Here is a 14,578-nt window from a genome sequence, read left to right on the forward strand (position 1 = left end):
TGTGACTGGGGCGGAGGTTCAGCTTCCAGCAGGACAACGACCCGAAACAACCAGCCAGAGCTACAATGGAATTGTTCCGATCAAAGCATATTTATTATTATTATAATACATGATTTCTATAGCGCCAATAGTTTGCACAGTGCTTTAGAAAATGAAGGTAGACTATACAGTTACAATACAATTTTATTCAAGAGGGAAACAGATGTGTTAGAATGGCCCAGTCAAAGTCCAGACCTAAATCCAATGGAGAATCTGTGGCAAGACTTGAAAATTGCTGTTCAAAGACGCTCTCCATCCAATCTGACAGAGCTTGAGCTATTTTGCAAAGAAGAACGGGCAAAAATGTTCCTTTCTGAATGTGCAAAGCTGGTAGAGACATCCTCAAAAAGACTTGCAGCTGTAATTGCAGTGATAGGTGGTCCTACAAAGTATTGACTCTGGGGGGCTGAATACAAATGCACGCCACACTTTTCACATATTTATTTGTAAAACATTTGGAAAACCATTTCTCATTTTCCTTCCACTTCACAATTACCGTATTTTTCGCTCCATAAGACGCACCTGACCATAAGACGCACCTAGGTTTTAGAGGCAGAAAACAGGAAAAAAAAATTCTGAACTAATGGACTGCAGACATAGTACAGGAGATGACCAGAGACTGCGGACACAGTACAGGAGATGACCAGAGACTGCAGACACAGTACAGGAGATGACCAGAGACTGCAGACACAGTACAGGAGATGACCAGAGACTGCAGACACAGTACAGGAGATGACCAGAGACTGCAGACACAGTACAGGAGATGACCAGAGACTGCAGACACAGTACAGGAGATGACCAGAGACTGCAAACATAGTACAGGAGATGACCAGAGACTGCGGACACAGTACAGGAGATGACCAGAGACTGCGGACACAGTACAGGAGATGACCAGAGACTGCGGACACAGTACAGGAGATGACCAGAGACTGCGGACACAGTACAGGGATGACCAGAGACTGCGGACACAGTACAGGGATAACCAGAGACTGCGGACACAGTACAGGGATGACCAGAGACTGCGGACACAGTACAGGGATGACCAGAGACTGCGGACACAGTACAGGGATGACCAGAGACTGCGGACACAGTACAGGAGATGACCAGAGACTGCGGACACAGTACAGGAGATGACCAGAGACTGCGGACAGCACAGGGGATGACCAGAGACTGCGGGCATAGTACAGGAGATGACCAGAGACTGCGGACAGCACAGGGATGACCAGAGACTGTGGATAGTACAGGGGATGACCAGAGACTGTGGACAGTACAGATGACTGCTGACCTTTGGGGAGGGGGGGAGCGGGTACCTGAATTTGACAGATACCCGCCCCCACTTCCGCGGAGTTGTTCTTTCATCTTACCTGTTTCTCTATCCAGCCGCGCGCTGTCTTCCCGGCTTCTGTAATGGTGCTCGGCATGACAGCCGGGTGCCCAGTGCGCATGAGCGAGAAGCACTTGCGCTTTGTGATTGGTCCGGCGGCTTTGGGATCTGTCATGTGTCCCAGGTGCCGCCTTACCATTCACAAAAAGCACCGCTTCTTGCGCATGCGCACTTGGCACCCGGCTGTCATGCCCACACTACAGAAGCCAGGAAGACCGCGCCGCTGGATAGAGGAACGGGTAAGATGAAAGAACAACTCCACGGAAGTGGGAGCGGGTACCTGTCAAATTCAGGTACCCGCTCCCCCTCCCTCTCCAAAGGTCAGCAGTCATCTCTATAAGGTCCCGCTGTAGAGCTGAGCGGCCGGCCCGGTATTCTGACACGGCGGCAGTGGAAATACCGAACCGGCCGCTCCATATTCGCTCCATAAGACGCACTGACATTTTCCCCCCTTTTTTGGGGGGAAAAAAGTGCGTCTTATGGAGCGAAAAATACGGTATGTGCCACTTTGTGTTGGTCTATCACATAAAATACCAATCAGACACATTTACATTTTTGGTTGGAACATAACAAAATGTGGAAAATTTCAAGAGATATGAATACTTTTTCAAGGCACTGTGTATAAGTGGACCACCACTTCTGAAAGCTATCAATAACATCAGTTACTTTTCACTTCTTGCACTATAAAAGACCAGCAATGGAGAACTGTGGTAACATCTTGATTGTGTTACAGGCTGCAGTAGACATCCCTCAATACATTGGGATAAATTTGCTGGTTGAAGGAGCCATGGTGAAAAATCCACGTGTCCCTCTTCCAAGACAACCCACTAACCTTGTCAACCCAGGCATGACTCACCTGATCAACCACCAAAGATCTCTCTCCATGGTGCAAGCCAAGGTGTCAACAGCAACAAGCTTTGTTGGGCCTCATGATACCACCAGACACCCACCCGCCATCCCATATTCAACATTCAAAGCAAATTATCGTACCAAAACACTGCACACCTTGAACAGGGCAAAAACCACAGTCATAGATAAAGAAAACAAAGCAACGACAGAAGCTCGGTGCGGATCAGAGAGCGTAGAGTTGGTCAGGCTTTCTGAGAAGTTTGGTGTTGATCACAAGAACACAAAATCGCTCATGCAAGGAGTAAGCACAGCAAAAGTCATACAGCTTCACCAACGTTTGCTTGCCACTCCTAAGCTGTGTGTTTCGGAAAAGCCTTCTTTAACAAAACACCTGATTGGGCAGAAAGATGCATCACGTTTGGATCTGAAGATTACAAGCCTTGACTCAGGAGAAATACAGCTTCTTAAGAGGGTGACGAGGGCAGGTAAAGAGATCTGTCATTTATAAAACATACACTCATAATTTGTCCAAGAAGGAGTTTAATTGGTTGATTGCTTCTAGTTTTTAAAGCGGAGCTCCACCCAAAAGGTAAGTTCCGCTTTAAGGACTGCTTCCCCGCTCCCTATTAAGGATTAGTACCTTTGGGGGGTGGGGGGGAGCGGGTACCCGAATTTGACAGGTACCCGCTCCCATTTCCGGTCCGATTGCCTAGGCGATCGAAAGCGGAAGGTGTCCTCCCTCCCTGTAGTCTTTTGGGACATGTGACAGGTCCCAGAAGACTACAGGACCATTCAGGAAGCGCAGTGCTACTCGCACATGCGCAGTGGGTACTCGGCTGTAAAGCCGCAAGCTGTCACAGCCGGGTGCCCACACTGAAGATGCCGGCCTCCTGGAATACAGGACAGCCGGTGAAACGGGCTACGGGGGACACACCGCGGGACCGAGGGACAGGTAAGTGGCTGTTTTTTATTAAAAGTCAGGAGCTACAGTTTTTGTACCTGCTGACTTTTATTTTTTGACAGGGTGAACTTTAACTGGATAGTACACTTTTAATGGCGATCGCTTTTCCATTTGACGTATAAGGGCTACCCAAGGGCTGTGGTAAAGCCAATATCTCCAACTAGACATGTATGAATCATTTCATTACAAATTGAAATTCCGACAAAATTTTTGTTATTCAGAGATTCAGATGTATCAGAATCTCTGAATCACAATAGCAAATTTCAACAAATGTGAAAGAATTATAATGAAAACAACGAATGCTTTCGTATTCATTTGTTTAACCCCTCGCCCTCCAGAGGATTTACCCCCCCTTCCTGACCAGGCCATTTTTTCCGATACGGCGCTGCATTACTTTAACTGACAATTGCGCGGTCATTCAACACTGCACCCAAATGAAATTTATGTCCTTTTTTCCCACAAATAGAGCTTTTTTCCGGTGGTATTTGATCACCTGTGCGTTTTTAGTTTTTTGCACTTTAAACAAAAAGACCAACAATTTTGAGAAAAACAATATTTTTCACTTTTAGCTATTAAACATGTCCAGTAAAAAAATAAAAAAAATCAAATTTCGTCATAAATTTAAGCCAAAATGTATTCTGCTACATGTCTGGGTGGTGATCAGCAACTTATAGCGGGACTGCAGCGAGCATTCTGGGGGGGGACTGATTAACTATAGTAAATGTAGATCACTAATTCTCCCCAACTCTTTTTAAGCACACTTCACCTCTACCCTTAGAGGTGTACAAATATAAACATAAATATGCTCAGTGAAAATTAATAAATGAAACCCTTCATTAGATAATAATTTCAAATTAAAGTCCAAAATCTATATGAAAATAATTAAAAAATTGAAAACCGAAATGTCCAAAAAAAAAAAAATATATATATCCAATATCCCAATAAAATAAATAAATAAATACGTGTAGTCCAAAAATTGATTCAAGTGTAAAAACTCTCCGCTGCTTGCAAAAACTTGATTACCTCAAAAAAAAAATATACACAGTGCATTATCCTTTATAAATCAAAAATTTACATGTGAAATCACTCCAGTAATATTCACCCAAGTGAAAACAAGTGTATATATCAAACCACATACACATGCAATATACAGTGCAAAACCATGCATGTGAAACACTCTACTGTGCTCAAAAACTCATAACACAGTGCACACTTCTATCAGGGTAAGGAGTGAATACCCTTACCAATATTCAAAACAATTTATGCTTTGATCTCAATCCACAGAAATTGCCTGATGATATAAATCCTCTTGCAGATGTCCTCAGGGTTTGCTTTGATCCTATAACACTGTATGGATCCTTCCACCCTAGCAACTCAGATATGTTTTCACCATATACGCCAGTCAGATACCCATATATAAGGAACAAATCATAGTGTAATACTGCCACATACTAAGATCCAAACTTTTAATCATACTGCTTACATTAAAAACATCTTTCCATCGCATAAAGCATATAGAAACCTTTCTGCCATCCAGGATCCAGGAGAGTCCTAATCGCAAGTACTTTAACTGACAATTGCGCGGTCATTCAACACTGCACCCAAATGAAATTTATGTCCTTTTTTCCCACAAATAGAGCTTTTTTCCGGTGGTATTTGATCACCTGTGCGTTTTTAGTTTTTTGCACTTTAAACAAAAAGACCAACAATTTTGAGAAAAACAATATTTTTCACTTTTAGCTATTAAACATGTCCAGTAAAAAAATTAAAAAAATCAAATTTCGTCATAAATTTAAGCCAAAATGTATTTTGCTACATGTCTGGGTGGTGATCAGCAACTTATAGCGGGACTGCAGCAAGCATTCTGGGGGGGAACTGATTAACTGCCACTGATATCCCCAGTGAGACTAATACAGTAGTTAGTGCTAATAAAAAAAGCACTGATACTGCACTAAAGGCACTGGGCAGGAAGGGGTCATTATATGGGGCGATCAAAGGGTTAACTGTGTGCTGTTTCATATTATGTGCTGTGTGGGTGCTTTCAACTGTAAGCACACTGCTTTGCATGGCTCTGCACAGACATTTCCCCCCATTTTTTTTTAGCTAAAAATATGGTATTTAATGAATGAATCCAACATGAAACAAAATAAAAGAAAAAATTCCTTTCTTCTGAGTACTCTACACTAAACTGAGCATGCTAGGTGAGGTTGATTATCTACCTCACGGGTGTCAAACTGGTGGCCGTCCAGCTGTTGCCAAACTACAAGTCCCATGAGGCATTGCAAGATTGACAGTTACAAGCATGACTCCCAAAGGCAGAGGCATGATGGGACTTGTAGTTTCGCAACAGCTGGAGGGCCGCCAGTTTGACACCCCTGATCTACCTATAGTGTACTGACATCTTTAACAGTCCAATCTTTAACAAACTCGTGCAGACTCCACCTCCACAACATCGCCAAAATACGCGCGTTCCTAACCCCAGAAACCACTAAACAGCTCATCCACTTCCTCATCATATCACGACTCGACTACTGCAACTCCCTCCTCACTGGCCTGCCTCGCCGCTGGCTATCCCCGCTTCAGTCCATCCTGAATACGGCTGCCAGACTCATTCACCTTTCCAACCGCTCCATTTCCGCCACCCCCCTCTGCCAATCCCTCCACTGGCTTCCGATTGCGCAATGGATCAAATTCAAAATCCTAACAGTGACGTACAAAGCTGTCCACCATACTGCCCTGAACTACATCACTGACCTAATATCCAAGTACCACCCAGCACGCACTCTCCGCTCGTCACAAGACCTCCTTCTCTCTAGTTCCCTGGTCTCCTCCTCCCATGCCCGCCTCCAGGACTTCTCCAGGGTGTCACCCATCCTCTGGAACTCCCTGCCCCAACCCATCAGATTATCACGTACTCTCCTCTCCTTTAGGTGCACCCTGAAAACCCATCTCTTCAGGGAAGCCTACCCCACCCCCTGCTAACTTGCCGACCTCCTCCACTCTTCCTACCACTCCATCCCCCACAGCTATCTCCTCCTGTACCACCATCCCCTCCCTCCTAGATTGTAAGCTCGAAAGAGCAGGGCCCTCGATCCTCTCATGTTTTGCATTGTATTGTTATTGTTCTGTCCCCCTTTGTAATGTACAGCACTGAGCGAACTATCGGCGCTTTATAAATACTGTATAATAATAATAATAATCTTGAATGTTAGTGTCCAGATCCTCCTGTAGGTGGCAGTATAGCCATAACATGGAATTTAGAGCTGTGTCCCTAATAGAACATATAGAAAATGATGCTGGTATCCCCTATATGTAAAATAGACCTTGTTACTAAACTAACCTTCTTTATCATGCAGGACTTGACTCCCATCGGATGCCCTGCCTGTTCTGTAAGGGAATCTCCTCTCTGCAAGCCACATGTAGCTGTTGTAAGAGCACCAAACTCCCCCCTAAACCAATCCGCTTCCAGCTATCCAAAGGGACGCATCTCAGCAGGTTCCACGGAGGAGCACAACAGCTCTCGGCACGAGGAACCGCCATCATCACATCCTTGCTGCTGTGATCTCACCTGTCAGTCCATGCATCGACCTTTGGTTTTAAAGAGACTCTGTCACCTTAAAAACATGAAAGCTGCAGGTATACAGTGCCTATATTTTTTTTTTTAAGGTGACAGAGTCTCTCTAAAGTCAACCTATCACCAACTCAGACCTTACCAATGCAGACTAGACAGTATTGAAAGGTATCTCTTGCATTAGAATCTGTCGCTGCGGCATGATACTGTAAAACATGCAATATGCAAACACTGACTTTTTCAAAAGTCAGCAGTTGGAATCGCTTCCTGCACCTCCCTATATACACATTGCATTGTGGGATGTTTGGGGACATTTTCAGCCTCAACATCTCCAAAGACAGAAAGTTGAATATTGTAGGCCACGGAGTTGTTGAGGCTCCTCGGGGGCCCTGCAGTGGAAGACTCATGTAACCAATCAGAACCCGGTGCTGTCTTATCTTCATTGGTAAACATAGCCATATCAGTTGGGGGAGTGGCAGGTTTGTTTTAGAGAAACATGGAGGCTGCCATTGTTGATGGGTCTATCTGAAAATGTTGGCTGCCTGGCTGTTTCTTGCTTCAATAACTTGTGACCTGGAAAAAGCACTCAGGATTTGACTCTTCTGTGACTTTCTCTACATTCTTGATCCAAGGGGTGACTCAAAGTATTGAACTAGTAGCTTCTCTGCACCAAAAAAAATTAGCACTTTAAACTGAGTCATCCAATGTCTTCTAATACTGCTGCTGTTGCTGTCTTTACAATCAGCCTCTAAGAAGCCCAGGACCCTGGGTGTTTGGGCCATTCCACAGTCTTCACTGGTGTCTTCACTGGTGCTACCTTCTCCGAGCTTCCCTCTTTAAAAACATATTCAACATATTTCTGCCATAAATGCAAATTTCACTGTTTTATCTCTTTAAAAATGCTGAAAGTACAGAAAAAAACCAATCAAATCTGCCAGAAATCCAATGAGCTCCCAACTTTCTGTAGTGAGGTGACAACGCTGCCTCTGCTGCACTGAACTCCCAAACAGTGTTGTCAGCTCTTCCAAGCTCTTCTCTGCTGGATTACAAAACACCTTCCCCTCTCCATAACCCTAGGGAAAAGTGTACTGTAGTCAAGCAGAGGAAAACTCAGACAGGACTGACAACACTGCTTGGGATTTCAGCAAAATATATCGGTATTTTGGTGTTGGAGGGGTATAGCCAAAGTAACTTAAAAGTCCAATAAAAATCCAGCGAAATGTTCAATAACAAGTCCGTAAATAAAGTCAAACTTATAGCCAGGGGAATTAAAGGGAGAGGGATTGTTGGACAGGCTGTGGTTAATCAGGGGGGGTAGTGGGCAATAAATGGTAGCATCAGCGGCAGCACCCTTAGAGTAAAGCTGAACTCTGTAAACAGGGAAAGAGAAAATGGGGGCGCCAATCTAAGTGCAGCATTAAAAGTCATTTATTGCAAGGTTAAAAATATTAGCAACTCACTAGACATAAGTTGATAAAAGGCACCCTTGTACAAGGTCCTGAAGGATCGAGAAGCCGGTATGCGGCACAGCGAGTCTGGGCGTCCCGTTGGTAGCTGAGAGCAGGTTCTCTGAGGCACAGGAAGCGTCCGACCACGATGAAGGAACGAGCCTGGAGCGGAGATGGCGCTGGAGTAGACATGACGTCAGAGCGTGATGGCGTGAAACGGGGCAGTAATGCGTTTCGAAGCGTAGCTTCTTCTTCAGACCTCCTAAAGGCCTGAAGAATAAGCTGTGCTTGGAAACGCGTTACGTCATGTCCACTTCAGTGCCATTTGTGCTCCAGGCTGGTTCCTTCATCGTGGCCGGCCGCTTCCTGAGCCTCAGAGAACCTGCTCTCAGCTACCATCCGGACGCCCAGACTCGCTGTGCTGCATATCGGCTCCTGGATCCTTCAGGACCCCGTTCGAGGGTGACATGCCTTTTAACAACTTATGTCTAGTGAGTTGCTAATATTTTTAACCTTGCAATAAAATTACTTCTAATGCTGCACTTAGATTGGCGCCCCTATTTTCTCTTTCCTTGGGATTTCAGTGCAGCAGAGGCAGCGGTGTCAGTTCACTAAAAGAAGTCATGAGCACACTGGATTTCGGACAGGTTCAACAGGTATTTTTTGGTACTTTTTTAAAGAGAAAGAAAATATAGGGAACTGTGCACATATTGAAGAGATGTACTGAATACTTTTTTTTTTATAACTTTGACCAGACATACGCCCTCAGAGACTATATGACCCGTGCTGTTTGTGAGGCCCCCTACAGGCTAAACATGGTGCATACACTGTGCTTTACTATTGCATACATGAGACTGTGATATATACTTTTTCTGTACTGATTGATGTAAAACTGTTTGGAAAATGAACAATCACTGCAGAAAAATGCACTCTTCTCTCACTATCTACCTTTATCTCCCTGGAGAAATGTGATGGTGCTGGTTGTCCCAGCTCTGTGCAAATAAAGTTTTATAACTGCTTATCATGTGTTTTCTTCTGGCTATTTCATTCATATTCCCTGTAAGGCCTCTGTCCTGGTTCAGACTTGAGTCGCACAGAATTGCATGATGATGGAAATCACATTGTTCTCAATGATGTCTATTTACATGAATGCAACTCAGCATGGAGCAATTTTGGAACTTTGATGCGATTCCAGAACAATTTTGGCCCCATAGAGTTCAAAGGAATCACATAGAAATTGCACGTATATTCGATTCTGATGCGATCTGGAAAGTGATTTCATGTTTTTTAACCTTCAACTCTCCATCCAGGTAAAGCAGCAACACCTTGACTACTAGGGATGAAACTGCATGAAATCCACAGGAGTAAAATCATGTCAAAATCACTCACAAGTTGCACTTCAAATTTATTTATTTCAGGTACTTATATAGCGCTATCAATTTACGCAGCGCTTTACATATATATTGTACATTCACATCGGTCCCTAACCCTCAAGGGGTGTACAATCTAAGGTCCCTAACTCACATTCATTCATACACATACTAGGGCGAATTTAGACAGGAGCCAATTAACCTACCAGCATGTCTTTGGAGTGTGGGAAGAAACCAGAGTACCCGGAGGAAACCCAGGCAGGCACAGGGAGAACATGCAAACTCCAGGCAGGTGGTGCCGAGGTTGGCATACGAACCAATGACCCTAGTTCTGCCAGGTGGAAGTGCTAACCATTTAGGCACAATCTCCTCAAAAACGCATTGCACTTGTTTGAACCAGGCCTTAGAGTCCAGGATCGGGATCCTTGATCCAGCTGGTTACAGTCAGATCAGGAAACTTCATGGGGTTGATTTACTAAAGGTAAAGAGGCTGTTCATTTTGCCCATCAGTTGAATCAGTGCCACCTAACAGTGCAGCCTCATCAGTGGCTCCTCATCAGTGCAGCCTATCTGTGCCAATCAGTGAAGGAGACAAATTAATTTTTTAAAAACTTTATAACAAAACTAAAAAAGCTAAAAAACTAAAACAATGTTTGGTCTTTTTTGGTTTGTTTAGCAAAAAATAAAAACCCCACTGGTGATTAAATACCACCAAAAGAAAGCTCTATTTATCTAAAAAAAAAAAAAAAAAAAAAAAAAAAAAGATAAAAATTTAGTTTGGGTACAATGTTGCATGACCGCACAATTGTCATTCAAAGTATAAGACTGCTGAAAGCTGAAAATTGGTCTGGACAGGAAGGGGGTAAAAGTGCCCGGTAGGTTAAACCGGATACAGTGAAGGAAATGCGTTCAGCAGGATTTCTGGCTACCAGATGTCTTTTATGCAGGTAGCAAGTTGAGATTAGAAGCAGTCTCTTAAAGGGAGTTCTGCTAATCTCATTTAATTACCTGTATAAAAGACACCTGTCCACAGGAGCAATCAAACAATTAGATTCCAAACTCTCCACCATGGCAAAGACCAAAGAGCAGTCCAAGGATGTCAGGGACAAGATTGTAGACCTACACAAGGCTGGACTGGGCTACCAAAGTAACACCAAGCAGTTGGTGTAATCATTTGTGAAATGGAAGAAACGCAAAACAACTGTAAGTCTCCCTAGGTCTGTTGCACCATGCAAGATCTCACCTCGTGGAGTGTCAATGATCATGAGAACAGTGAGGAATCATCCCAGAACTACATGTGAGGATCTTGTCAATGATCTTCAGCCACCAAGAAAACAATTGGTAACACACTATGCTGACAAGGATTGAAATCCTGCAGTGCCCACAAGGTCCCTCTGCTCAAGAAAGCACATGTCTGAAGTTTGCCACTAAACATCTGAATGATGCAGAGGAGGACTGGTTGAAAGTGTTGTGGTCAGATGAGACCAAAATCGAGCTCTTTGGCATCAACTCAACAAATTTGGAGGAAGAGGAATGCTGCCTATAACCCCAAGAACACCATCCCAACTGTCAAACATGGTGGTGGAAACATTCTGCTTTGGGGGTGTTTTTTTTGCTAAGGGGACAGGATAACTGCACTGCATCAAAGGGATGATGGACGGGGCAATGTACCATCAAATCTTGGGTGAGAACCTTCTTCCCTCAGCCAGGGCATTGAAAATGGGTCTTGGATTGGTGTTCCAGCATGACAATGACCCAAAACACACAGCCAAGGCAACAAAGGAGTGGCTCAAGAAGAGTGGTCTAGCCAGTCTCCACCCCTTAATCCCATTAAAAATCTGTAGAGGGAGCTGAAAGTTTGAGTTGACAAACGTCAGCCACCAAACCTTAAGGACTTGGAGAGGATCTGCCAGGAGGAGTGGGCCAAAATCCCTCCTGAGATGTGTGCAAACCTGGTGGCCAACTACAGGAAACGTCTGACCTCTGTGATTGCCAACAAGGGATTTGCCACCAAGCACTAAGTCATGTTTTGTGAAGGGGATCAAATACTTATTTCCCTCGTGAACATGCAAATCAGTGCATCATTTGTTAGCCATGCATTTCTTTCGAATTTTTTGTTACTATTCTCTCTCTCAGTGTTACAATACACCATTTGATTTTTAGACTGATCATTTCTTTGTGAGTGGGCAAACATTCAAAATCAGCAGGGGATCAAATTTCTATTTCCTTCACTGTATAACCAAAAATGATCATTTATTTTAATTATGTATAATTTATTATTTTTTAATATTTTTATTAGTTTTTTTTTTAAATATACTGCCTGATGAAGATTTTTTTTGAATACACCATAAAGGCTGTAAAAGCAATCATTTCTCCTACTGCGAGAGCTGCAATTGGTCACAGCTTGTCACATGGTACAAGGCTGTTGTGAATAGCCTTGTAGCGTGTGATCTCTGTGATCATTCACAGATTTCACTAGTAGTAAGCAATGATGTCAGGAAGTGACATCTTGCTTACTACTATTCATGTGATCACTGAGGTCCCGTACAGCGATCAGTGTTCCGCTGTGTCCGGAGGACAAAGCAGACACCAGATTGCGGTGCTGCACGCTCCCATGGAGCACAGACAGGCTCAAAATGCGGGCGCCATTTATGAACGGCAACCCGCTCCTGCACTGCTCCCGCCCGGCCGTTTATGGACATGTGCTGGACGGGAAGTGGTTAAAATGGTGACAACACTGTTCATTCTGCAGTGAAATCACACATGTAGACAGGAGATGGATATTGTCCATACCTCTGTTATTGCATGGTCCACGGTTCAGATTTTAGGTCCTTCTCAGCCCTGACAAAGGGGGACTCTTACAGCACCTGAAACACGTTGACTTTCCTATGAAGATTTTTAAATAAAATCCCATTCTGAACTTTTAGTGGAGGAGTGGTACTTCTATTACTTTATCTATATGGTATTGCACATCTTTTTATTGTATTTTGCCCACAGTCACATCAACCTATGCTTGGAGGCCAACATTAGAAAAGGTGATGTTTTATCATTACATGTGTTTATGTGTTAAAAAAACAATGAAGTCATAATTAAGAGCATGAAGTGACACTGTCATTTTAAGTTGCATTACAGTTAAAAAAAACAAAACAAAAAAACTATTTTGTAAATCCAGAAACGAGGCTACTTATTGTATGTGTTTTGGGATCACTCAAATTGTCCCCAAAAAATATATTCTGCAGGGAGCTACAGTTAAAAGTCCACAGTGAAATCATGATACAGTTGGAAATGGCTTAGACCAGGGGTGGGCAAAGTTTTTGACTTGAGGGCCGCAATGGGTTCATATATTGGACCTGGGGGCCAGACCAAGAGTAGATGAATGATGTGTATGTGTCATCCATAGTAAGTATAGTAATATTCCCCCATAGTAAGCATAGTAATTCATCCCCCATATAGTAATTCATCCCCCATATAGTAATTCATCCCCCATATAGTAATTCATTCCCCATATTAATTCATCCCCCATATTAAGTCCCCAAGTCCCCCGTGTCAATTCACTTACCTTTGCTTCGCGCGTTCCTATCGCCGTATTCTCGCGCCGTTCCGGTGTAGCATGAAAATCTGTCTCCTATGAGGATCTGTCCCCCTCAACGTATCTGCGCATGTGCCAGTTTCAGGCATTAGCAGCCGATCGGCGATCTCCGGCACATGCGCAGATACGTCGAGGGGGACAGATCCTCATAGGAGACAGATTTTCATGCTACACCGGTCTTCAGGGCAGACTGTGAGAGGAGCCTAGCGGGAGCCTAGCTCCGCGGGCCGGATTAAAAGGTCCGCCGGGCTGTATACGGCCCGCGGGCCGTAGTTTACCCATTGCTGGCTTAGACAATCCTGAAATCCATCTGCAGATGAAACCATGCTTAATGCAAGCAGGTTAATTTTGCATCCTAAGTCCCAAGAGTTCCATTGTCCGCTGGAAGAAGGGCAGGGGTGGAGCCTGGATATGTGCAGGGTACCTCCCTCGAGGATCCTTTGGCATTAACAGCTGGTGAAGGTGGAGGTGAAGAGGCATCCGATGCATCAGCTGGCTTGAAAAATGCATCTTACGAAGAATCCTCTCTTCTACCCGCTGGAGAAAACCAAGACAAACATGAATCGGTTTGTTACCACAATGTTCAGTAAACTTCTCTGGTGTTGGATAAATACAATGGATAGGTTTTCCTATTGAGATGATTTATTAGGATGGGAAATGTCTCCAATAGGGACACAAACAACAATACAATTTAAGCCGTGAAGAGGGGTTAGAACATCTGAAATGGTTTACTATCTGCGCCTTTCTGTCACGGTGATAATCCCTTTTATTTGGTGAACAGGAATTAAGGGGGAAGTCTATCAAACAGGTTCACAGGCAGAAATAAAAGCCTGACAGAAATGCAATTCTTCCTCAAGCCATCTAAAGCTAGAGATACATTTTGGTTGGAGTTTAAAGCCCAGGCTCACCCCTGCAGCCCGAGTTGTTTTGTTTACTTTTGCCCTGACTGGGTGACCATTTGCCTAGAGTTGAGCTTTCATTTTGGCTGTCTGAAGTGAAATTATGTCTCCCAATGAGTCTGGAATGCCAACAGGGTCTAAATGATTATCATCACTTTTTGCTCTTCAATGCCGTAGTATGTTATTAAATAAAAATAAATTTTCTTGTGTTTATTTTTTATTATAGGTCTCGTCATAAACATAATTTTAAACAAATATTAAAGCAGAACTCTAGGCATATACCTACAGCTACAATACAGATGAGATGGTATCAAAAGGTTTGGCGACTACCACTGTTTACAAGAAAGTACTTTATCTACGTTCACACACTTCCACCTTCAACATAGTCCCCTTGCACAGCAATACAGCGCTCCCAGTGTTCCGGTCACTTCTGGAATGTGTCCTGGAGGTCTTCTTTTCAAAGCGCAT

The 14,578-nt window shown here is 43.8% G+C and overlaps 1 protein-coding gene and 1 pseudogene across 1 annotated transcript; one reads left to right on the forward strand and one right to left on the reverse strand.

Moving 5' to 3' along the window:
* The first annotated feature begins 2,120 nt into the window (after positions 1-2,120).
* Positions 2,121-2,780, forward strand: LOC149436381 (tubulin tyrosine ligase 3-like). Its single transcript, XM_089661679.1, has one exon. The coding sequence runs from the start codon at positions 2,121-2,123 to the stop codon at positions 2,778-2,780; it is 660 nt and encodes a 219-aa protein (XP_089517805.1).
* A 6,864-nt stretch (positions 2,781-9,644) lies between these two features.
* LOC149436382 (mitochondrial mRNA pseudouridine synthase RPUSD3-like) overlaps positions 9,645-14,578 on the reverse strand; it is a 34,486-nt pseudogene continuing 29,552 nt past the window's right edge.

Source organism: Staurois parvus, unplaced genomic scaffold, assembly GCF_062004578.1.
Source record: "Staurois parvus isolate SC_StPar_1 unplaced genomic scaffold, SC_StPar_1.0 ptg001365l, whole genome shotgun sequence".
In the NCBI taxonomy this organism is placed as follows: Eukaryota; Metazoa; Chordata; class Amphibia; order Anura; family Ranidae; genus Staurois; species Staurois parvus.